At 62.8% G+C, this 24,435-nt stretch overlaps 1 protein-coding gene across 4 annotated transcripts; it reads right to left on the bottom strand.

Annotated features, from left to right (window-relative positions):
• Positions 1-42: 42 nt before the first annotated feature.
• Positions 43-23,544, bottom strand: USP2 (ubiquitin specific peptidase 2). Of its 4 annotated transcripts, none has more exons than XM_056107558.1 (14): positions 23,387-23,544; positions 15,333-16,153; positions 14,983-15,168; positions 4,974-5,024; positions 4,408-4,531; positions 3,775-3,886; positions 3,586-3,696; positions 3,255-3,319; positions 3,014-3,117; positions 2,801-2,881; positions 2,563-2,641; positions 2,142-2,249; positions 1,918-2,038; positions 43-1,747 (listed from the first exon to the last, which is right to left on the bottom strand). In XM_056107558.1, exons 2-14 carry the CDS (start codon positions 16,110-16,112, stop codon positions 1,660-1,662), a joined length of 2,010 nt encoding a protein of 669 aa, XP_055963533.1. In that variant the 5' UTR covers positions 16,113-16,153; positions 23,387-23,544; the 3' UTR covers positions 43-1,659. The 4 variants fall into 4 exon arrangements, with proteins under 4 accessions (XP_055963533.1, XP_055963534.1, XP_055963535.1 ...); XM_056107559.1 differs by lacking the exon at positions 23,387-23,544 and adding an exon at positions 18,698-18,816; XM_056107560.1 differs by lacking the exon at positions 14,983-15,168.
• Positions 23,545-24,435: the final 891 nt, after the last annotated feature.

Genomic DNA, 24,435 nt, shown 5'->3' with positions numbered 1-24,435 from the left:
CCCTCTCCTGACCCCCCCCCATCAACACCACTGCTGTCCAGCTGGCCCCTCAAAGCTGGTATTTATTCTGTACAAGGGTACGCTGTACATTAGACATTCTTCGATTCTTGCTTACACAGTAAACAAGCTGGACGCCAGCCCTTGGCTCAGGTTCGGGGGTCCTGGAGCAGGGTGGCAGGGCCAGTTCAGTTTTCTCCGATGCCACCTCCGGGGGCCACTGCTGAGCCCCGGGCTCCGAGGGGTGCGTGTGAACCGGGTCCTCGTCGCGTGGGTGCACAGAGCCGCCGGGCTCAGGGGCCTGGCAGCTCTCTCTGCAAACAGCACAGTCTAGTGCCGCCATGGAAGGCCCAAACCGAGTCCCTGGGAGAAACATCATGCAGCGGAGGAAGACGTCCACAGACCCCGGCCACGCTCCAGCTGCCGGGCCTGAGACAGTGCCGGGAGGCGCTGGGGGCGGGTGGGCATCCCTGAGAAACTCGCTCCAAAGGGCGTCTGTCTAGGAGGCTCTGAGAAGGCGGGCGGGCGAGAAGCTTGTTACAGGAAATAAATTAAAGGTGAGAGATGCTGGCGGGGGCAAGGGGTTTTGTGCTATCCTTCAAACAGCGGGGGGGTGGGGGACGTGGACCAGGGGTGCCCCTGAGGGTGCGGGGCAGGAAGACCTAGATGCACTAGAAGAAGAAATCAACTTTGACCTCCTACCCTCTGGCCCTGACTGCTAGGGCCAAGCAGCAGAGGGCTGGGGTGGGGGGGAAGAGGACCCTCCCTACCCCCAGGGCTGCCCCAATAGGGCATAGGAAGAGCAGAGAGACTGAGGGATATGTCAGGGAGGGGCAGAGTACCCCCTGGTCCCCAAATGCTATAAGGCACAATTCTTGGAGGCAACTAGATTCCTTCCAAAATGTTAAAAAAAAAACCAACAACAACAAAAAAACCGGGTTAAGTCCTGGCTCTACTGGGGCTCTGCTGGGGGGCAGGCCAATACCCCCTTGCACCGTGGGGGCGGCCATCAGAAAGGCTGCACTGAAAGAATGAAAGCCCTCCCAACAACCGATGGCCCCCCCTGCGATGCCCAGCAGGGAGGGGGAGGGAGGAGGGGGACGAGGGGGAGGGGGCACCTCCACTCTGCAAGCTTTAGTTGTGGTGGTGTTTTTTAAAAAAGAAAGTGGGAGCTTCAAAATCAAACCAGCTTTGTTTCCAGCTGTCCTCTTGTCTGCGACCCCGAGTCAGCGGCACGCAGGGGGGCTTCTTCCAGCTTCTGCACCCGCGGTAGGCCACGCAGGGCCCGCATCCAGGTGGAGGGCCCCGGGCCGTGGCCTGGGAGCAGCGATTCTCCCCGTGGGCTCCAGAGGGCGCTGTCGTCCCGGCCAGAGCTTCTCCCAGGGCTGGAATTGCTGCTGATTCCGCAGGAAAAATACCACCAGCTCGAGGCCGGCAGGAGCGGCCGGGGGTGTCCGTGTCCCACCGGCTCGGCTCACGGGTGCTGGGCTCCTGGCTCCAGACTCTGGCCAGGCCGCAGCAACTCCTGCTCGGCAGCTTTACTTTTATTTTCTCTTATCTGTCAGGTGTTTTTTTTCCTCTTTTGTCTTTAAAAAAAAAAAACCAAAAAACAAATAAACGGTGGGTGTGGGGCTGCCCCGGAGAGGGCTGAGCTCCTCGATGCTACATGCGGGAGGGTGGACTGGCCAGTTCATAGAAGAGCAAATAGGCGTCGCTGGTGCGCACTTGGCTGGAGGACATGGGGGTGACGCTGTGGAGAGAGCAGGGACCAGTGAGAGCCCCGACTCTACCGACCGCACCCTCCGCCTGGCTCTTGGTGAGTTTCTAGAACACTCTGCAGGCTGCGGGTGCAGCTGTCCGACTTTGTGACTCTGCCCTGGGCTGCGGGCAGGCAGGACACTCCCCCCAGGCCCCGCTCACCTGGAGTCGTTGAACATGTGCCACTCGCCCGTCACTGGGCTCCGGCAGTAGGCGGTGTAGTGGCCGCCCATGGTGGTTCCCGAGTGATTGGACACAGCGTACAGGTTGTAAACAGCATGGTCTGAGGAGCCAAGGCCAGCTGTCAGGGCCCCCAGGCCTGCCTGCCCCCCCCCGCCCCCGCTGCCCCCTCAGCCCTGACACGGGGGCCTCTCTCAAGGACTCACTGGTGTTTTCTGAGGCAAATTCCCGCAAGTCCAAGTCTCGCAGCGGGAAATTCACGAATGTCGTGAGCTTGCTGGTTCGTATCCTGGACTCGGAGAAGCGCTTCAGATCTGGTATGGACTCGGGTCAAGGACAAGTTGGGGGCTGAGGACAGCGGCAGCAGGAGGGAGGGGAGGCAACAGGTGAGAAAGGGGCTCTCAGGGGCCAGTGGGGTAGGACAGTGGGTAGGAAGCTTGCCTAGCATGCCGCCAATCCGGATTTGATCCTCAGCATCCCATAGGGTACCTGAACCCACCAGGAGTGATCCCTGGGTGCAGAGCCAGGAGCCCTGAGCACTGCCAGGTGTGGCCCCAAACTAAACAACAAAAGGGCTCCCAGGCGTCTCCTGGGGAAGCTGCCCCTGCCCCTGCAGCTGAAGGATACGGAGCACCAAGATCTTTGGGAACCTCTGGATGGAGAACTTCTTGATGCAGCGTTTTCTGGTTCGGCAGCGACAGCACGTCTGAGATACACACACACACACACACACACACACACACACACACATACACACAGAGCTGAGGGGAGGAGCACTCTCACAGGAGCACCCCCAACCCCACAGGGCAGCATCATCACTGGGGCTCCCAGAAATGTGCTCCCGCTGGTGTGCCAGGGGACTCACGGGCTTCTCATCGCCGTCGAGCACGTCCTCTTTGGTGAAGAGCCTCATGCAGTCCGTCAGCGTCACCTCGGGATAACCCCGCTGCCAGAGAAAGGGCAAAGGTCGGAGGTCAGGGCTGAGGGTAGGGCCTGGGTGGGGAGATGGCCCACGTCTGGCACCCACGCTCCCTCTCATGGTGGGGGCAATCCCGCTGGAAGATGTGGGGGCACCTACCTTAGCGATGGGCAGTGAGAGGTCCCAGAAAGGGTCAAAGACAGTCGAGCAGTAACCGCAGTCTGTGCACGTCAGGGAGCTCTTGAGCTGCCCCACGAAGAGATCTGGGGGTGGGGGTGGAGCCTGGAGTGAGGGCTCGCAGGACAGCGGACTCTCCACTCGCCATGCAGCTCTCGCCCCCATTCCGATGTCTGCCGAGAGCGGCCTCCGCCCCCGTCCGACCGCCTGAGGAGAGCCTTACCCCCAATCCGGCTGTCTTCCCGCTCCAGGTATTTCCTCCACATCTGTCGGCCCTTCTCCTCATCCCTAGGAGCCAGAGGTCAGAGGTCAGACCCAGCAGTGTGAGGCTCTCACCTTCAAAGGGGATCAGGAGCCCGGCTGGGGCTCTGCTGAGGGAGCCCCGGGTTCCATCCCTGGCACCACAGGGTTCCTCTGTACCGAGTACCGAGCCAGGAGCAGCTCCGAGCACCACTGGGTATGGCCCCCAGACCCAACCGATTGCATCTCCCCAAACTACTGTCCCCCACTAAGGAGAGGGAGAGAATGAGGCCCCAGGCTCTCCTCTTACTTACGGGAGATGATCCAGGTTCTCGGGGGTGGCCTTGGGCCTCACGGTGACTCGGTTCACCTCGTTGTGGAGCCCGTCCAGGAGGAAGCGAAGGAACTCCTGTGCATCCTGCTGACTGAGAAGGGGGTGAGGTGGGCTCCCCCTCAGAGCCCGTGCCCCCCCGCCCCACACACCCCTGTGGCTGCTTGCTTACTTGTAGCCCATGAAGCGCGGCGCGTATCTTTGGATCTGGGTCTTGAACTCTGAGGGGCTCACCACGTCGCTGGGGGACGATGTCCAGATGGCCTGGATCAGCTTCGCGAACTCTGGCGGGGAAGGTGGGTGTGAGGGGGCGGGTTTGTCCTTAGCCCTTTCCTCAAGGAAACTAAGTAGAGTCCCCATAAGGAGCCGGCGGTAGCACAGGCAGGCAGAGCCAGGACAACGCGGAGGGCCCTTGCCCACGGGGCTCCGATAACCCCAGATGGTCTCCTGGGCCTGCCAGGAGCAAGCCTGAGCATTGGCCGCGGGTAGCCCCCAAACCAACACCCTAAAAGAAGCCAGTAGGAGGGGCTGGAGCGATAGCACAGCAGGTAGGGCGTTTGCCTTGCATGGGGCCAACTGGGGTTCGATTCCCAGCATCCCATGTGGTCCCCCGAGCACTGCCAGGAGTAACTCCTGAGTGCATGACCCAGGAGTAACGTAACCCCTATGCAACACCGTAACCCCTATGCAATGCAGGGTGTAACCCCAAAGCAAAAATAAACACATAAATAAATGAATGAAAAAGAAGCCAATAGGAGAGGTGCCTGGAGCAGCGGGGGGCGGGGTGTGGGCAGCCCAGGCTCACCTTCCATCAGGGCCGTGTGCCCGGTGCTGCTGTTGCTGAGGTCCCGCAAGTAGAGCCTCTGCAGGCAGTAATCCCTCAGCTCCCGGGTATTGCTCAGGCACTGCAGGATGGAGTTCATGAAACACTGCAAGAGACGGAGAGCGCCATCGGCGGCGAGATGAGCGCGGCAGGGCATGCGGGGCCTGAGCTGCTTAACACGTCCCCGCTCATGGTGGGGTAGGCCCACCCCGCACCCTGCCAGCCTCCAGCGTCTCTGCCGAGAGTGAGAGCCACCCAGGAGCCCGGCCACTGGCCGGGGGGCGGGGGAGCGATGCGGTCCTTTTCTGACTGAGATGGACACCGGGTGTGGGCGAATGCTGAGCAGGAGGGATGCTCCGGAGAAGGCCCCAGGAAGAGGGGCTGACGGTAGTTTAAAAGGGCCAGCCCCCTGCTGGGGGGTGGGGTGGGGGAGGCAGATGCCAGCAATTCTGTCCAGTCCCCGCCGGGAAGGGCGGGTGTCTGACTGGGCCTCGCGCCTGGGGATTCGATGATCCTGACGGGGCCAGCGGGGGCGGCGAACGACTCACCGTGTTCCCAAGGTTTCGGAGACCAGCCAGACCCTGGGTGCTCTTAGAATTCTGTAAGCAAAGGACACAGGACAGGTGAGGTTGAGGCCCTTGGGCCACTCACTGCCTACTGGCACCTGGTGCTTCCGGCCACGCACGCCATCCTCTCTGTGGCCCGGCTCTGGGGGGGCCGGTGTCTGTGCCTATGTACCGCTCCCCACCCCCATCTTGACTTTTCATCCCGTGCCAACGTGGGGCCCTCAATGGAAACTAGAGACTAGGGTTGAGGCGCTTGGGGGACAGATCCGCCTTCTGACTCCCCGAGTGCTGGGTGGCAGCAGAACCAGCCTCTTTGATGGTCTGTCCACCCTCTGGGCTGCCCAAGCTGGACAGCCGAGGTCTTCCAGGGCCTGGAGGGGTGGTCAGTGACAGAGCCATGGCTGGCACAGACAGGTGGCATTCCTTTCGGCTGAGCTCAGCGGCTGCTCGGGGCTGGGAGACCCCTTCCTGCCTGGTCGGGAGCCAGCAGTCCGACCCAGCCCTGGCCTGGCCACTGGCTGGGACTCCAGTGCCGGCACACACCTGGCTGCAGGTGCAGCCCTGGCGTGCGTCCCTATCCTGGAGGCTGGTGAGGGGGTTGGAGGGAGCACAGGTGCGCGGAGAAGCGCTGTTTGTTCCCTCTCTTGGCTAATCCTGACCCTGCCTCCGAGGAGTGGGAGTGGGCCGACCTTTGGGTCCAAAGGGTTAAAGCAGCAGCAAGTGGAGGAGCTGGCCACCCCCCCCCCCCCGGGTGCAGGCACTGCTGGGGCATGCGTGGGGCCAGCTCCACCCCGATCAGAACAGGAGCCTGAAATAACTCAGCTAAAATTACTCACGCCTGCCAGTGTGGCCGCCTCCACCTCCTCCGAGCGGAGCGAGCAGGAGCGAGGCCACAGCCGCTCGGGGGTGGGGAACGGCTTGGCCTACCCCACCGTGAGCGGGAACGTGTTAACCCCATGGAGCATCACGGAAGTGCTCCGGTGCTTCCAAGCGAAGCCTACTTCCTGCCACCCCGAAGCCCTGCCCTTCTGAGATGACCCCCAGGAGACTTTATCAGCGTTCTCGGGCTGACCTGGAGGCTGCCACAAAAGCACTGTGGCCATGGGTGGGAAGTCCTGTTCACAGGACAGCAGCCCTGCCCACAGCTGACTCCCTTCCTGGCTTGAGACAGGGCCACCAAAGGCACAGTGGGGACCAGCCACTGCCCCCGAGGCAGGAGCCACTCAGCTTTCGGGGAGGAGGAAGAGCCTTCCTACTGAGGTGCTCTTGTGCTGGTGGCCCCGAATACACACTGCCCCCTCCATGGCACTGCCCACAGATCACCCTGGCGAGGAGGGAGATGGGGGCAGGGGGCTTGAAGGCACTGCTAGGACCCTCGGTTAGGAATGGTTTTCGTTTTCGGTGCCCGCTACTGAACCCAGGGCTTTTCCCATGCTTAGTACAAGCTCTGCCACCGAGCCACATGCCCGGCTCATACTACCGGATTCTAAGCCCTGTTGGGAGACTAATGGTCAGGGCGGTGTGTGCAAAATGGGGCGCAGGGTGAGCCCGTGTCCGGCTACAAAGGAAAAGCAGCAGCTCTCAGAGAAAGTCAGCACTTTGCTCTCCCGAGAGGAACAGTGTGTCCCAGGAGTGACCTTTCCCGCGGGGAAACGATCCCGATCCTGCTGCCGGGCAGAGAGGGAGAAACTGGGGAAGCCCCCCGCAGAGCCAGCCTCTCCCGGCCCGGAGCCCGTGCAGAGAGTCGGTAGTTTGCACCGGCGGCAAGGAGCTGCCTGCCGGCCTGATTAGGGCGGGCAGCGGGCAGCTGCTCTAGAAAGGAGTGTCCACCTGGCCATCCGGGGGGTGCTCTGTCCTTCACCCGGAGGAAACGTGCCCCGCCCCCCCGTCCCGTGCGCCCGCGCACAGAGACCCCCCCCCAGCACAGCGCTGCTGCCTTCCGACTTCACCTGTGCCCTGCCCACAGCCCCGAGTGCCGGCCGCGGCCAAGGGCCCTGGCGGGCCTGGCACGGGCCGGGCACGCTCCGCCAGCACGGGCGCGGGGGCCTGTTACGTAAGACCTGTCAAGCTCCGGCCCCTTCTCGCTTTCCCAAGGGGGCCGCGCCCAGGCCAGCCCCGGCGGGGCTCTGGGATGCCCACTTCAGCGGGGGGACCTGGGCCCGCGTGCACACCCGGGGGGAAGGGGCCCGCGTGCACGCCCGGGCGGAGGGGGGCCCGGGAGGAGAGAGGGGTCCCCTCTTTCACCTGGCTGCGACAGGGTCCCAGGGGACCCTGCACGGCCCCCTCCCCGCGGAAGCTCGCCCCTGGCGCTGCCCTTTCGGCTCCGCTCGGGCCTCGGCGTGCGCCGCTCACGCCCCGGCGCCGGTCAAGGTGACGCTTCCTGCACCTGCCGGCCCCGTAGGTACCCGGAATTCCCGCGGCCCCGGGGCCACCTGGGCCGGCGGTCACCTGCGGAGGGCGCATCCGATCCTTGCCGGGGGGCCCTCCCTGGCAGCGGTGGGGTCGGGGCGTCCCGGCAGAGGGGCCCCGCGTACCTTGGCTTTGTTGAGCAGAAGCCCCACGAAGGTGGAGAGCAGCAGGGAAGGGGAGAGAGGGGAGCGCTGCCGCAGCTCCTTGGCGAGGGCGGGAAAGGGGGCGGCGGGGGGCTCCTCGGGCAGGGTCACCGTGTAGGAGGTGCGCATGCTGGGGGCCGGGCGGCGGGCTCGGCCCCACGCCTAACGCTGGCCAAGGGGGCGCGGGGGAGAACCGCGCGGTGCCACAGTCCGGACGCCGACGACGCCGGGGCCGGCCCAGGACACGATCCGCGGCGCCGGTGCTAACCGCTCCGGCGGGCCGATCGCGCGCTGCCGCCGCCGCCGCCGCCGCCGCAGCCGCAACCTCCCGGCGCGCGCCGCCAACCGCCCGGGCCCGGCTAGCGCGCTCCGGCCGACTGGCGGCCCCGCGACGTCACGGAGGGGCGGGGCCTCGCTTCGGCCCCGCCCCCGGCTCATCGGCCCCCGCGGCCACGCCCCGCTCACCACTGCGGGCCTGGTCCCGCCTCCTCGCGCTCAGACCCCGCCCCCTCTCCGCCCACCACGATCTGGCCACGCCCATCTACGCTCACACCACGCCCACCGCGAGCCTACCACGCCCCCTGGGTGCAGACCCCGCCCTCACCACGCCCACCGCGAGTCTGGCCATGCCCCTCCCGCACCCGCACACCCCTGGCCGGCGCCCCGGGGCCGCACCAAAGGGTAGACGGTCCGGGACGGGACGTGGAGTACCCCAACACCAGCCTCGGGAGAAACTCGGAGCCCGGAGAGGACAACCCCAGGGCCGGTGTCAGAGGCGGCAACAATTTCTCCCTTCTTGGGGGGCTGCCGGCAGGACATCGCCGCACCAAGTTGGAGAACGTGTTCGGGGTGGGGGAAACTCAGCGGCCCCCGCAGGCCACAGGTTGCGGAGAGGTCTCCTCCATCCCTCACATGTAGTTTGGTCCCGGGAAAGACCCTTTCCTGACCTGACCGTTATCCTAACTCCATCCCTCAGGGATTCTCAAAGCTGGGTTGGGGGTGGGGTCACTGGAGAGGCAGTAACCGTGGGCAGGGAGCTCGCCTCCCGTGCAGCTGACTTGGGTTCAATCCCTAGCACCCCATATGGTCCACCCAAGGCCCGCCAGGATCCCTGCGCACAGCAGGGTGTGACCAAACCCCCCCAAGTTGGGGGGGGGCGACACAGGTGCTGCTGGTGGGAGGTGACCCTCCTACCTCCAGACTCCAGGAGCACTCTGGCACCTCCCTCACCTCTCAGGGACCCACTCAGAACCCGCCCAGAGAAGGGCTCTTGTTTGGAGCGTGCGGCTATTTTTATCCAGTATTTTTAGCGGTTAAAAATACTCTGAGGCAGCCTGTGCTGTTACTCATCTGTGGCCGCCTTCTGTTCCTTTTGGCGAGCTCAACCCCCCACATACACGCGCACTGCACACACGACCAACCGCAGCTATGGGGGGCTGTGTCCTGCCGCGGACCCCAGCCCACAGCATCTCATGCTTGGTGGCTGGGAGTGAGTGGAGCTTTGAGGAACAAATTGGCCTGTCCAGCAGTGGGGGTGGGTGGATGGGGCCGAGGGCCTGCGCAGGAGGGCAACCTGCCTGGTGACAAAAAAAAAAAAATGAGGGCGCTCACACGGGGAGGGGCCATCTCCATTGTCACTTTCCTCACTTTCCTAAGTGGCAAAGCCTGGACCGGGGACAAAGTGCCACGGCCTATCTCTCCATGGCTGATTCTGGCCACACCCTCGCTGGCCTCACTGTCCTTGGCAGGGCTCCAAGCTCAGTCCAACCCTCTTGGGCCGCGGCCCACCTGGGACTCCTAATCACGCCTCTAATTCACAAGCCTCTGGTGGCCTTGACTCTGAGGCCATTTGTCCTTTGTCCGTTGTTCCCACCCTCTCTCTCTGCTGAGTCGCTCCTGCGTCTGCCCTTCCCGCCCTTCTGTGGCTCGTCCACTGCCCAGAACCACCCAGCTCGAGAACTCCCTGCCTACCGGGGCCTCCCCTCACTCGCCGTCACCTCTTCTGTTCCAGACGTAAGGAGGGAAGTGGTCACTAGCTTCCTAGTGGGCACCCGCAGAGATCCCACCCAGCGCCCAATCTCTTCTCCAGGAGCCCCGCCCCCAGCGCTACTGTCTGAAGTAGATTGGGGCGGTTGGGGTCCCCCAGGACCCTGGACCTATGCTTCAGACAGAGCCCATCTGAGTGGCCCGGTTCTGGCCACTTCCCTCCTAAAGAAGCCACTTTCTTCATGGTCCTTGCTGACCAGGATGGAGCTGAATAAATGAAGTCCTGGCTTGGGGCGGCGGGGGTCCAGAGGGAGGCAGGGGTGCGAGTCCCACTCCCTCAGATGTTAGCAGGGATCTGGGCCCTGCTCAGATCTAGGGGTCCTTCTCTCTTCTCTACGGGATGGACTGGGGACTTGCAGGGGTCTGGGGCGGGAGGCAGGACCAGGAGTGGGACTGTAGGTCCTCAAGTTACCCTGGGTAGGGAGACTGGCGGGTCTTTCCTCGACACCCAGAGCCCTTGGGCTCCTGGCATCCCTCGGGGCCTGGCGCCCACAACCTTCTGGCTGGAACCAGCTGGATTCCAGAGTCCTCACGCTTCCCTCTCCCCCACACCTGGGGCCTTGGCCACTGCTCCACCTGTGATTGGAGATGACAGGCTGCAGGGACCACGTGGGACAACCATGCGGCTCATTTGGGCAGCCAATAGCCAGAGGCTCCCGGGGGCAGGACCTGGATTAACTTGGGCATGGCTGGAGCACTGTGGTTATCCCAGGAAGACATCCCGGAGGAGGCAAGGAAGAAACGGCGAGGACACGGAGAGAAACTGAGACCAGGCTCAGCCTGCTTGCCAGCCTTCCAGGGACAGAGCTGGATGTCTGACCGACTCAAACCCCAAACCCAGGGTGCGTGCTTTCCTCCTAGGCGCCTCATACTTGGGGTGGCCCGGGGGCCCCTCTGGCCAAAGGTCACCTTCCCAGGTGGGGTGAGCTCCACCTTGTCAGGGCGTCCGAGAAAGGCCAGGCGCCAGGGTCCCCGGCCGCAGAGCTGGACAATCAGGACGGCCGGGCACCGCTGGCGAGGACAAGGAAAGGTCACACTTGTCACGCAGAGCTCAGGACCGTCCCTGCCAGCCTCGACTCGTTCTCTGTGGAGTAATCCCCCCTCCCCGCCATGGCGGAATCAGGCTCAGAGGCACCCCCCTACACACACCCCCTGGGAGGGGAGGGCAGTCACGTGCCCTGGTTTATATAATCTGCCCCTCTCTGAACAGCTGGAACCCGGCCTGCAGATGAGTCAGCAGCTTCTGAGGCAAACAGAGACCAGGTACTCTAGGCGCCGAAGACCTTCAGCTCCCAGACTCAGGTTCCGGTACTTGGGCCCCAGATGGGGCAGAGCCCTGAGTTGCTCACAGCGCCCCCTTCAGCCCCCCCCAGTCCTGGCATCTGCTCAGCAGCTGAGTGGCAGGTGCCCAGCAGGGGAGTGGGCCCCAGGCCAAGTCCGACTCTTCTTGGCCAGGGCAGGGCAGGGCAGGGCAGGGTGAGGGCAGGGCTAAGGTTGGCAGGCGGAGTACCAGGGAGGGAGCAGCTGGAGGGGGCGGAGTGGCGGAGGATTAGGAGGGATTGTAGGGATGGCTCAGAGGGAACAGCGTGTCCTGCCACAGACCCAGGGAACAGGGCGGGTGGAGGGGGCACCGGGCCAGGCTGCTTGTTTGGGCTGCTGACACTCTGCAGGGCCAACCCACCTGGGCTGGCGCTGCGTCCACCGCGCGCGGAGGGAGTGCCAACTTTCTTTTCCCTGCCAGTTCTGAGCCATTCTGTCTCTGCCCCCCAGTCTGTCGGCATTTTAAACAGAAGGTGGAGCCTTGGCAGGGAGGGGGGCGGGGGCAGGCTGCATGATTCTCAGCTGAGCTGTACCCCAGGCGCTGGCATTTTGTTGGTGCTTATGCAAGCGGGAGGGGGCGTGCTCGCGTCCCCCCACCCTCACCAGCTCACTCTCCTGTCGGCAGATGAGTCTGCGCTGTGCCAACTGCCCTTTGGCCCTACATCGTCGGAACAAGGGGCGGGGATGGTGTTAGTTTGACTGCGGGACCCCTCCTTGCAACTTGCCCCAGGAATTCCAGCCACAGTCAATGACCCTGGAGCCATCAGGACTGACCCCCGACCCAAGTCCATCTTGCTGGACCCTGCCTCCTTCCCTCTGCTCCTCCCAGAGGGATGTCCCACCCAGCCCCACTCCCACCTCTGCCCATTTCCTCTGATCTTTGCCTCCTGAAGTTGAAATCATCTCTTCCAGAGCCCAGTGGTGTTTGGGGGGGGTCCCTCCACATCTGGGCCTGCTCTGTGCCTGACCACGTGCTGGGGAGGGGGCAGGGCCAGTGGGATGCTGGGGCAGGGCTAATGGTGCTAGGAGAGATGGCTCAGTGGGCCGGTGCACATGTTTGCACGCAGGAGGTCCGGGTTCAATCCCTGACCCTATATAGTCCCGCACACACCATGGTGGGTGAACCCTGAACGCTAAGTCAGGAGTAGCCCTTGAGGACTGCTGGTGTGACCACCCTCCCCACCAAAAATACACTAAAAGACCGAGAGAGAGAGAGAGAGAGAGAGAGAGAGAGAGAGAGAGAGATTAAGAGGCCACGTGAGTGCTTTGCACGCACGCAGGAGGACTGTTCTGGAAACCCACAGTCCCTGAGCACTGTCAGGGAACAACCCCCAAGCACTGTGGTACCCAAAAAACAAAGGGAGACAGATGGTTCTTTTCAGGGGCCCCAGCAGCGCATCTCAGCCTCAGCTGCCCCGCTCCGTTCTCCCCATCCAACACACACACGTGCACAAACATACACACACACACCCCCATGTATGCATGCACGCACGGTTGACTCCAAACAAAACCATCTCAGAACTGTCGCCTTGGGGCTCTCGGTGTGGCTGGCGGGTGTGAGCAGGGCTGTGGTGACCAAGCACCTCTGCCCCGCCCATTCCCATACTGATCTCCACTTAGGAGGGTGTTTGTGTGTGTGTATGTGTGTGTGGGGGGGTGCACACCCGGTGGGGTCGGGGCTTCCTCCTGGCTCTGTGCTCGGGGATCACCCCTGATGGGGCTTGGGGGCCCCCTATGCAGTGCCAGGGATCGAAGGTGCCTCGGCCGCGGGCATGGTGAGCACTGGCCCTGGGGTCCCGCCTTGAGCTACCTGTGTCTGCACTCAGAGCCTCGTGGGGCAGAGCCGAGGATGGGAGCCCCAAGAGGCGGAGTCCTTTCTAGAAGGGCCTGAGTTGTGGGGCCAGGGATATCGGGGCTGGGATGTCAGGCTCGGAACTGGGAGGAGCTGACAGTGAATGCGAAGGAGGGGTGTGGCGTGACCTTCTCCAGGTCTATGTGCCACTTGGGGGTCCTCTTCTCCGCATGCTCTAGGTGAAGGGGGGCCTGGGAGAGGTCTGTGGGGGTGCTGGGAGGAGTCTGGGCTCACCCTGATGGCTCACGTGGGGGGGGCACCCGTGCTGAGCAGGATTTCAGATCCCAGAGATACCCGTGGAGCTTGGGAAAGGCCCAGATTCCCTGGCATGATCTGAACCCCGCAAAGTCTGGCTCTGGGTGGTGCCAGTCATTGGGCTGTGGGGGGCCCTGAGGTGGGGGCTCTACACTGTGGGAATCTCCTCTTTTTTTTTCCTTTTTGGGTCACACCTGGCAATGCACAGGGGTTACTCCTGGCTCATGCACTCAGGAATTACTCCTGGCGGTGCTCAGGGGACCATATGAGATGCTGGGAATCAAACCTAGGTCAGCCGCATGCAAGGCAAATCCCAAACCCGTTGTGCTATCACTCCAGCCCTGGGAATCTCTTCTAAGCAAGCAGCAGATTGAGTCCCTCCGCTCAGCGCTACTCTCGGGCTGCCCTGAGGTGAACCATTCGTTTGGGCGGGGGGTGGGGGGAACCAGGTGAGTCGTGTTCTGTCCCTCTATAGAACACACAGCCCCCCACCCATCAGCTCCATCGTCTATGCAGCACCCCAGGTGGATGTGGCTGCCCTGCCAGGCTCCTGTTCCCGGACGCAGAGGGTTTTGTGTCTCCCTTGGCATGGCACTGTGGCTCCACAGCGACACATTCCCCGAGTCCCACTATCAGCCTTTCGTCTCGAGACCCTTAGCTGACCATGGTCTGTGGCCCTGCTCGAGGGCTCCTGCCGGGCTGCAGCTCTATTTCCCAGTGACACCCACCCTGGGGGGCAGAGGGAGGCACAATGCCCAGCCCATAGCACCTCAGCCCACAGTTTTGCCTGTCCATCTGTCCATCCCGCCACCTATTCATCTGACTGCCCACCCATCCATCTGTCCATCCGTCCATCCGCTCTTCCACCTCCACCTCCTTCTGTCCATCCACTCAGCCATCCACACACTAGCTTATTCATCCATCCACTTACTCATCCATCCACTCACCCATATATCCAACAAACCATCCACCCACCCATCCATCCATCCATCAATCCATTCATCCATCCATCCATCCATCCATCCATCCATCCATTTATCCATCCATCCATTTATCCATCCATCCATCCATCCATCCATCCATCCATCCATCCATCCACCCATCCACCCACCCACCCACCTGTCTGTTGTTCTGCCCATCTGTCCAGCCATCTGTCCATCCACCCATATATCCATCCACCCACTCATCCATCCACCCACCCACCCATCCATCCAACCATCCATCCATCCATCCATCCATCCATCCATCCATTTATCCATCCATCCATCCATCCATCCACCCATCCACCCACCCACCTGTCTGTTGTTCTGCCCATCTGTCCAGCCATCTGTCCATCCACCCATATATCCATCCATCCATCCATCCATCCATCCATCCATCCATCCATCCATCCATTTATCCATCCATCCACCCATATATCCATCCACCCACCCACCCACCCATCCATCCATCCATCCATCCATCCATACATCCATCCATCCATCCATCCATCCTAGCCAGCAGTCAGCAGTTCAGCTGAGCTCTGCTATTATAGGCATGTGGGAAGAGATCCGAGATAGGATCTTCCCCATCCTCTGTGCACTGCCACCGAACATACTATGGAAATGCTGTAATAGCTACAAAAACAGGATGTGGTTGATGCCCCAAGAAAGGCATGTCCAGGGCTTCCAGGCAGCCCTGCTCAGTCATCAGAGCCCACGGGCCCCCAACCCCCCGGCTCCCCCCCCACACCCTCATTCCAGCCCAGGCCGGACTTGAAAGCAAAGGCAATGGATTATCTAAAGCCACAGATAAAAATCTCGAAGACATTTTCTCCGAAGTCTGATCCCCAGACACCCCAGTCCTGCGCTAGCCGGAGGGAACCCGGATGTCTTGGGCCCAAGTGGTAAGATGGGTCTCCAGGCTGGGAGTAGAAGCCTGAGCGGAAAGAGGAGAGGTACAGCCAGAAGGGGGAGGCCTCTCTTACCACAGGGAGCCCGGGAGGGCAGGGGGCCTCAGGAGCCAGTCCAGGCTGGGGCAGGGTCTGCAGGGCACATTGGCATGGTGGGTGGAAAAGGACAGGGTAAGAGCTGTAGTGCGTGGGGGGGTGGCTGAGCATTTCCGGGAACACTGCTGGGCCACCGGCGAGGGTACAGGTCCTGAAGTGGGGTTCCTGGGGAGAGCGGACAGCCTTTAGCCATGCACCTGGTCCAGCTCCGCTGGCCTGCCTTCCCCCGGCTGCTTTGCCGGTGAGCTTCAGGAGACAAACCTGCGACCCCCAACCCTGGTCTCCCCCACCCTGACCCATCACCCTGTCCCCCGAGGGGACAAACTCACCATGGTCTCTCGCCCTGGGGAGCTGGCACGGCTGGGCCCTGGGGCCTGTCCTTTGCCCTTCTCCCACAAGGTGTATCGGCCACTGGGTCGGTAGGTGGGACTGAGGATCTCGGGGGCGCGGGAGGCAGGGGCCTGGTTGGGCAGCGGAGGCACGCTGCCCTTGCGACCATAGTTCTCCAGGTAGTCAGTGAGGTACTCGGAGCGCCTGGCAGCCTGGTACAGACCCTGCAGGGCACACAGCTCCTTGCGCGTGCGGGCCAGTATTGGGCTGCGGCCCAGGTGGCTGGGGTCTAGCTGGTAGTTCTCAGACGTCCGGAGGCTGGAGAAATCCCGGGCGAGGTCCGACTGACTGTTCGACTTCTTCTGGGCCAGGCTTCCCACCTGGTCACGGCCACTTAGGTGCAGGTAGCCGGGGGCACCGCCGGCCACGCTGTACGGGAACCCACTGCCCCCGCTGAGTCCGCTGCCTGCAGGCCGCTGCTCGGGGCCTCGAGTCTGGCTCTCCGCCCGCCTGCCGCCCCCAAGGATGTCGGGTCTCAGCAAGGGGCGGCCGCGCTCATAGTCCAAGATGGAGGAGGGACCGTAGGTGCGGGGACGTGCAAGGAGGCTGGCAGGGGGCCCCGACTTGAAGCCCAGCTTTTCCTTCTCCAGGAAGGAGGCGGCCAGGTTGGCCCCGTAGGAAGAGGGGGTGTAGGTACCATAGCCCGATTTGGCGTAGGGCGCGTCTGTGTAGCGGGTGGAGTCTGGGTAGCGCTTCAGGGTGGAGGACAGCTGGGACATCCTTCAGGGCGGCACTCAGCGGGGACTGGGAGCCTCATGGGCTGAAAGACAAGGAATGAGGCTGTGAAGGGGCTCCCCAGGAGTCCTGCCACGCGGTCCAGCCCCTGGGCAGCACAGCGGCCAGCGCACGCACACACACACACACACACACACACACACACCTTCACACCTGCTTCCTGTGAGCACCGGGAGGGAGCCACCTTGCACCCTCGTGCTCCCATCCCATCTGCTGCTTCTCTGGGGCTCCTGCAGCACTGTGGAACTTTCCACCCCACTAGCCTGATCATCCCCGCCTCCTGACGGGGGCAGCGGTGCGCCTGTGTCTGAGCTGGGGGCACCCCAGGTGCGTTTGGTGGTCTTATCCCCAGCGGGGAACTGAGCCTCATGGGAGGAAGGGACCAGGAAAAGGTGGCCACTGTGTGTGGCTCAGGGGCAGGCAGGCAAGGACGGGGCCTTGTCCTCTCTCTGGACCGAGTCCTGACTGTTTCTCCACACAGGTCACCTGCTGCAGGGTGGCAGAAGGCACCTTCTTTTCTAAGCCCGCCTTCTGAGCTAGGCAGAGTCCGGCCCTGGGGACGCCTCCCACCCTCCCTCCCTCCCAAATCAGGATGCCAATGCCTTGGACAATGGCGCCCCCTAGAGGCCATAATCCTTCACTGCAGGCTGCACGACCCGGCTGGAGCATCGCGGAAAGTTCAGACTTGAGGTGCTCCGGTGCCGCGCCTTGCTGGGAGATGGGGGACCATGCGACGCTGGGGACTGGACACGGGCCTCCCTCATGAAAAGCGCTGGCTCCAGACCAGCCTGTGGGAACTCCTCTGCGGAATGGCTGAGAAAACATCAAAGACTCGCACCCGTTCGTGCAGGAGCAGCACTGACCACAACCACGGACCACCAGTTCTCTCTCGGCTCTCCCTGGGGACTCCAGAAGCTTCCAGCTCCCTGATCTATTACAGACCCGCCAAAGCCTCCTGCTCCCCTATCTACTATAGACCCCCAGAAGCTGCCAGCCCCCTGATACAGACCCCCAGAAGCCGCCAGCCCCTTGACCATGGACCCCCTGAAGCCACCAGATTCCCGATCTACTACAAAGCTGAAGGCCATGTGCTCTTGGGGAAAGAAGGCCCTTCCTTGAGAGTGGGGGCTGGGGCCGGCAGAGTCATCCAGGACACTCGTGTGGAGGCTCGCTGGGACCAGCCTGGACACTGACCAGCGGGGAGTTCTGCACAATCATTTGCCTGCTCTGAGCTCCCCATCTGCTCCCCTCTCAGAAGCGTCTAATCATCATCATTATAGTCCCTGCCTCCCAGGCTGCGGTGGGAGCAGATAAGATAACAAGAGGGAGCGCAAGACGTGGTTATCTCCCGCCCAGCCGCTGCCAGGAGCCTGTAATAATGTCAGGGTGGCTGCCCTCCCGGCCTGGCTGAGGCCTCTGACCTCAGCCCCAAGTGCCGGCTGCCCCCTGCAGCTCCCGGTAGTGTGTGTGGAGGACTCCGCGGCTGAGGGCAGCAGGCTCCAAGCCCCAGGGTTGGGCAGGAAGCTCTAGGAAGTCCCTGCCAGGCCTGGGAAGCAGCAGGGGTGGGGGTGGCGGGCCCCTCCATGTCTGTCTCAGTCTCATCTGTTCTTTGGAGGGGCCCGCATCCCCTCCAAGTGATGCTTAGGGATTACTCCTAGCCCCACACCAGGGTCACTCCTGGCAGGCTCAGGGGACTACATGGGATGCCGGGGATTGAACTGGGTTGGCTGTGTGCAAGGCAAGCGCCCTCCCCGCTGTGTCTTGTCTTCTAGACCCTGTCGAGACCTCCAGCAATTTCCAATCCACACGGGCACCCGGAGGCCTGGCCCTGATCTACTGATCCCCTTTCCCCCTGTCCCCCACTCTTCACGCATGCTCGCCGTGTTACCTCTCACCCCCCCTCCCCGCAGAGAGAGGGCTCATGTAGGACTTGGGGGGGGTGCTCCCTCTCCTCCTGTGGGTCTCTCTTTCTCTAGGCTGCGGCCCAGGGCCCGTGAAGGCAGGGGGAGGGGGAGGACGGGGGCGTGGGACCCGCAGTCCTGCTCTATTTCACTTTGGAGAATTTTCATCAATAATTCAAAGGCAAAGAGACTCCCGGTCTCGGGAGCTGGGCCGCGGGACACGGGGCAGCCAATCAGATAGGCACGCCGAGGCCCCCGTCCTCCCCTCCGGCTGCCCACCCCACCCCTCCTTCCAGGCTCCCAGGGAATTGGTATTCCACAGGCTGTGCCCAGCTCGTGACCTCCCTGGCTTGGCCGCTGGGCTGATGGGCAGCTGGAGGCTGGGGGGAGGGGCACACCTCTGACCCACAGGGGCCCAGGAGGGCTCCGAAACCCCCACGCCCACCCGAACCGGCCGGCCCACAGCAACGGAGTGCCCACCCGTCTTCACAGTCCCTCTCTCTCCACCCCCAAGCTAACTGTTGGTGCCCCTGCCCGGCTGGGTTGTGTCTGGGGGGAGGGGGGCGCTGAGGCCGAGGAGGTTCAGACCCCTCCATAGTCCCCACTTGCGCTGGAGAGAAATCCCAGGCAGCATCTGCCAGGTGCGCAGCCCGGTGGGTTGGCATTACCTGGCACAGCGATCCCTAGAGGCGGCCGGACGCAGCAGGGGCAGGAGTGTGGGGCCCTTGCTGGCAGGACGGGGCTCACATGGCCGCGAGTCTCCCTGTTGCCACAGGAACGGCCTGGCCTGAATGGCCCTTTCACGGGGCAGTGGGAGGCGAGCTGATTGGCCGTGTCCCCGGCCCCCTCCCTGCCCAGCGTGGGGCCCCGGTGCCCAGCTCTGCTCACTGTTTACCCAGAGCTGGCAAGTACGGGCATGCGCTTCCAGGCAGGGCCTCCCCAGGTGCCCGCCGCCGTGGACAGAGGGGCAGTCTACCGCCCAGCTCCTCCTCCCTGCCCTCACCACAGAGCTGCCCAGTTATGCCCCGCTCTGCCCGGTGGCATCTCTTTGCCCAGGAGGAAGGTGCCTGCAGGGGCACTCCAGTGGGCCCCAAGGCTGGGTGCAGGTTTCCTTCTCCCCCGCAGTGAAGGTCTCCAGGGGACCTACACCAGGGGAAGGGGCCGCCGTCTGCCCAGCAGAAAGTCACATGAGAAGGTCCAACCAGACTACGCAAATCCAGAAACTTTCCAAGGAAGCCCCCAGCATTTCTCTCTTTCTCTCTCTGGGGTTACGGAGTCTGGCACAGACCCAAGGCTGGGAGGGACACGACGGATTAACTTGCTTCATCCTGAGCCATAGCACAACGGGTAAGGCGTTTGCCTTGCATGCGGCCGAGCTGGGTTCGATTCCCAGCATCCCATATGGTACCCCGAGCACTGCCAGGAGTAATTCCTGAGTGCAGAGCCAGGAGGAACTCCTGTGCATTGCTGGGTGTGACCCAAAAAGCAAAAAAACAAAAAACAAAACAAATAACTCTCTTCATCCTCCACCTGCCTCTGCCAAGGTCTTTCCCACTGCTCCCACCTGCTTCAGTCTGTGATCGGGGACCCGGTCCACCCCGTGACCATGGGCAGACCAGGAAGCTGGGGCGAGCAGGAGAGATGCACCCTGGGGACAGAGCAGTTCTGGGGCTGTAGCTTTGTCCACTAACAGTTACCCTGGAGTCAAGCCCCTCTCCCCCCCCCCATTTTGTTTTGGGGCCACACCCGGCGATGCTCAGAGCTTACTCCTGGCGGGGATCAAGGGACCATATGGGTGTCGAGAACTGGACTGGGGTCAGCCACATTCAAGCAAGAGCTTATGACCTGTACTCTCTTTCCAGCCCTGTCTTCTTGTTTCACAGTTTGGGGGCTACCCCAGGCACCATGCTTGGGAGGGTCAGTCTCGGTGGTACTCGGGGGACCACGCGCCTCCAGGGATAGGAACCCCTTGCAAAGTTTGTGCTCAGTCTTCTGGGCTGTGCCCTCCCTGCACCTGACACTTCCTGGCCTGTGAGCTGGCGTGGAGTGGGGGTGGTGGCGTCCATCCACCATGTCCATGAGGGGCAGGGGCAGCGCTTGCCAGTTTCCACTGCCGCATGAGAGCCAAGCAAGGCGCAACCTGAGCCGGGCACAGCCCAGAGCCACTCGGCCTCCGTTTCACCCTCACGGCACCTGCAGTGGGCTCAAGGCTCCATGCTGGTGTCTGGGGTTTTGGGTTTGCTGTGTTCTGCTCAGGATCTGGGGGGCAGTCCCAGAGTGCATGTGGCGGAAGGGGGGGCCTGCACTGTTGGGAAAACTCCTACACATGGAGTCACAGAGACTTGGCATGGTCACCAGCCTCCTGCCTTGGCGGGAGCGTGGCCAATTCCCTCGGGTCCCGGATCAGGTGAGTCAAGGGTCAAAACACACCTTCTCAAACCCCTTGCGTCAGCCACTGTCATTTCCTGTTGCTCACGTGAAGGGTTCAGAACCTGCCCAGCCAGGGCAGGGACTTGCTCCCCAGGAATCCCGGCCCTCCCGGCCCCCGGGGTACAGGATGGATAATGAAGGGCCCATGGTCAGCCCGCTGCATTCTGGGGTGCAGGCAGCCAGCCTGAGTTTCCGCGGGGGTGCCCCAACATCCCATTCCCACTCTCCTCCCCAGGTATCTGGGACAGGTGAGATGGGGCATCCCAGCTCTCTGCCAGGTGCTTGGGAATGTCCATGGGGTGACCTCAGAGCTTCCCAAAGCCGCTGGCTAACCACATTGGAATGGAGCACTGTCTTCAGCTGACCTTGGAGGGGGCCAGTGGCCAGGGGAGACGGCACCAAGGCCCAAGCCAGGGGCTGTCTGGCAGGAACTGAGGGTATAGGCAGAGCAGGGTTTGGGGCTAGGAGGGGGCTTGTGCTTCCAGTGTCCAGCACGACTGGCCCCCTCTCCCTGCCCAGGCCTGCAGCCTCGGCTCCGGCTCAGGGCTGGCACGCAGCGACCCACTTGTCCGCTGAACTTGCAGGCCTGGGCAGGGGTCACCCAAGGAAGGACAGGGCTATCACTGTCTTTAGCTGCCAGCAGGTGCCCCAGGGAAGAGGGGCAGAGGCATGAGAAGGGGTGGAGAATCGGACAAGAATAGAAACAGCGGAGAAGTGGGGTGGGGGGTCCTAGGCAGGAGATCTGCAGGGTGCCTCATGATTGGGGGTCACAGGGATGGGCATCTCTGTCTGCCAAGAATAGGCCAAAAATGGTTTCCCGGGAGTACTGGCGCCATCTCTGACCAAACACTCTCCTGGGGTCACCTCCGTTCCTCTGGTCTCTGGCCGGGGCTTCCCAATTCTGGATTCTGCTCTCAGCACCCACCAGGCCCTATGGGGGGGTCTCACATGCTTCTCCAAACAGACGGGGCTCCCCCAAACGGTTCTGGGTCCTCTGCGCTCCGAGATCACATACTTAGGGGACAGCTACTGACCTGTGTCCAGTATATGGGGGCTCCTTCTTCCCCAGCCGGGCAGAGAGCACGGTGGAGAGCCTAGGGGCCAGCTCTGGACGTGGGGCCGGGTAATCCGGGGCTCAAGTTCCACTGATATATATAGTGTCTTATCTGACCTCACAGACATGGCGAGGAGCTCAACTCGCTTGCATTCCAAACCCAGGGAGACTTAAAGGGGCAGCGACCCTCCTCGGGGCCCTGCTGGGGTCCAGCTCGGGCTGGCACGCAGCTAAGATATCTGTTGGGGGATGGCTGGGAAGGGGACAGGAATCTGAAGAAGGGGACAGTCCCAGAATCAGAGAGGGGGGTCAGCATTCCTGGACTCCTCTTCTGAGAGGCTCCCCAGCGGGTGGCATCGGGAGGCAGCCGGCCTCAACTTCCAGTGGGTTTGCTCTGCCCCTCTCAGGAAATCCTTGGGGGGGGGGAGGAGGGGAAGGGGCCAGCGAAAGCTGCCGGAGGCCCCGAGTGCCTTACCCAGTAGCTCGGGAGTTAGAGCTGAGTGCTCTAACAGCTGGGATGTTGAAAAGAAGTGCCCTTTTGTCAAGGGTTCAGTAAAAGGTAATTATTCTAGGCACTCCTTGTTATGCTAATTAGCAGTGGCATTTGGAGCGGCACCTTCCAGGCCACCTTCCTGGGAAGCAGAGGGGCCTCCAGGCTACCCCTCGCACCAGGGAACGGACTGAACCCTCAGCTGGCTGAGCTGGTCCCCTTGCTGTCCCGAAAGAGTGGACAAGGCCGATCGCTTCCCAGAGGCCAAGTTGGCTTGACCACAAAACGCCCCTTTGGCTGGGAAAAAAAAAATTGAGCCCAGTTGGCTTGGCCTTGGAGACCTAGAGAAAGTGTGGTAGTTCTGGGTGGGTCCACCCTACCTGGTGGGTGGCTCAGGATCCCTCGGCCACGGAGCTGGGCTGGGCAGGGTCACGGGAGAAGGAACCGGATTCCTGGCCTCTCGGGCGGGCAGTGGTGCTCTGTCTGCTCCCTGTCTGTGTCTCTCCCGCGGCTCCCCAGGGCTTGGAAGGTCCCACCCTGTCTCATCTAAGGCCACTGACTCAGCACAGGTGAGGGATGCTTCAGGACGCCCTGGTCCCCGGCCCTCATTCCAATCCTCATTCCGATTCCACCTATGAGGCATCTACAGCACCTGAGAGGCGGGGGATGCCCCAACGCCAGCCAAGCCGTCAGTCTTTTCCTCTGCTCTAGGGCTGATTTGGGGCAGGGGTGGGGGGGGGGGAAGGTCTTCTTCTGCCCCGCACCTGGGGAAGTGAGCATCGCCCCTGATCTCCAGCCAGCCCCAATCTCAAAGCAGCCGCGATGGGCATCTCTCCTGGGTTGACCAAGGGCTTCCCTCTGACTGTTCAAGTCTAAGTTGCTTCGAGTTCCGTGCCTGCTCCTGGTTCGAGATTGGTGAGAATTTTCCAAGCTGCCTCTCTCCGATTTGGGATTGGAGGACCATCGCCTCTGCCCTCCCCCTTCCCCCCACCCCCCTACCCGCTTTGGCAAACTGGCCGGGCGACAAGCCCCCACCCGAGCTGTGCGCCGAGGTGGAGGGGGACTCGTGACCCGGCGGCAAGCGTGGGGAGGGGGCTTGTGTCAGCGTGCGGGCGTCACTTCTCGGGCTCCAGACGACACGGGGCACCGCGAGCCCTTCCTTAGAACACACTGATCCGCGCAGATGGCTCCTCCTGGCACCCCGGGGCCGTCAGCTGCGCGTCCCCCGCGCACATCTGGCGGCCGCAGCTGGAGCCCCCCGCGCGTCCCTTGCCCGTGCCCGTCCTGCCCGCGCTGCCGGCGGCGGCGCCTCGCTCTCCCAGCCCCGCTGGGCAGTGCCCTCCGCGTCCCCGCCCCCCGCGGTTTCCGACAGGTGGCACCTACCTGCCTCTTCTCCGAGGATGGACGAGGGGAGCCGGGCACGAGCATGGGGCTGCGGGTGAGTCCCGGCTGCTACTGGCGCGGCGCGGCGCGGCGAGCAGCGGCTGACGCAGAGGACTCCCTGGCCTCGGCTCCTGCCCGCCTCTCCCCCACCTCCGCCGGGGGCCCCCGAAAGGACCTCCCCGGGAAATTGGCGCCACCCAGCGGGCAGCCGCCTCATCGCGCCGGGGCCGGCCGGCCACACCCCGCGTCCCGCGTCACTGAGACGCGTCGCGCCCATTGGCTCGTTCCGATTGTTGCGTCACCGTCGCCCCGCCCCGCCGGCGTCTCCTAGGCGACGCGTATATACAGAGAGCACGTGGCGCGGAAGCACGCGGCGCGGGAGGGTGGAGCTGGAGGGAGGGGCCCGCGAGGGCCGGGAGGGGTTCCCTCGGGAGAGGGGCGGGCTGGGGGCGCGCGGCGTCTACGCCAGCTGAGAGTTGCGGCCCCTTCCCACGCAGTTGGGTCGCGCCACTACGACTCTTGACCCCTTGGATTTGCTGCTGCTCTTTTTTTGTTTTTTTTTTGTCTTTTTGGGTGACACCCGTGACGCTCAGGGGTTACTCCTGGCTCTGCATCCAGGCACCTCCTGGCGGTGCTCGGAGGACCAAGTGCGATGCCCCGGGGTTCGAATCCGGGTCGGCCGCGTGCAAGGCGAACGCCCTCCTCTCAGTGTTGTCGCTCCCGCCCCGGACTTGGTTCTTTCACTTCCCGCGACCCGCGAGGTTCCCTGGAGACGCTGGGTTCGCCGGAGATTCGAATTTTCTTGCAAGAAAACGCCGCTGAGACAAAGTTTGGGTTTTGTTGCGTTGTGTTTGCCGCTGTCATTCCGCGCACGAAACGCTTTCTGGAACAGATCGACCTTCACAGTCATTGGCGTCCGGGTGCAGGTGAAGACAACCGCCCGCGCAGCCAGTCTGGCGCCCAGACACATCCAGAGTTTCCGTGCCTTTCCAGTGCCTTCAGCTCTTTCTGTGTTCCCAGATACAGGAGGAGGGAAATAGTTCTTTTTT

The sequence above is a fragment of the Sorex fumeus genome, unplaced genomic scaffold, assembly GCF_029834395.1.
Source record: "Sorex fumeus unplaced genomic scaffold, SorFum_2.1 ptg000169l, whole genome shotgun sequence".
Lineage (NCBI taxonomy): Eukaryota > Metazoa > Chordata > Mammalia > Eulipotyphla > Soricidae > Sorex > Sorex fumeus.
The sequence above is the reverse complement of the archived record's forward strand: the minus strand, read 5'-3'. Positions and strand labels throughout refer to the sequence as shown.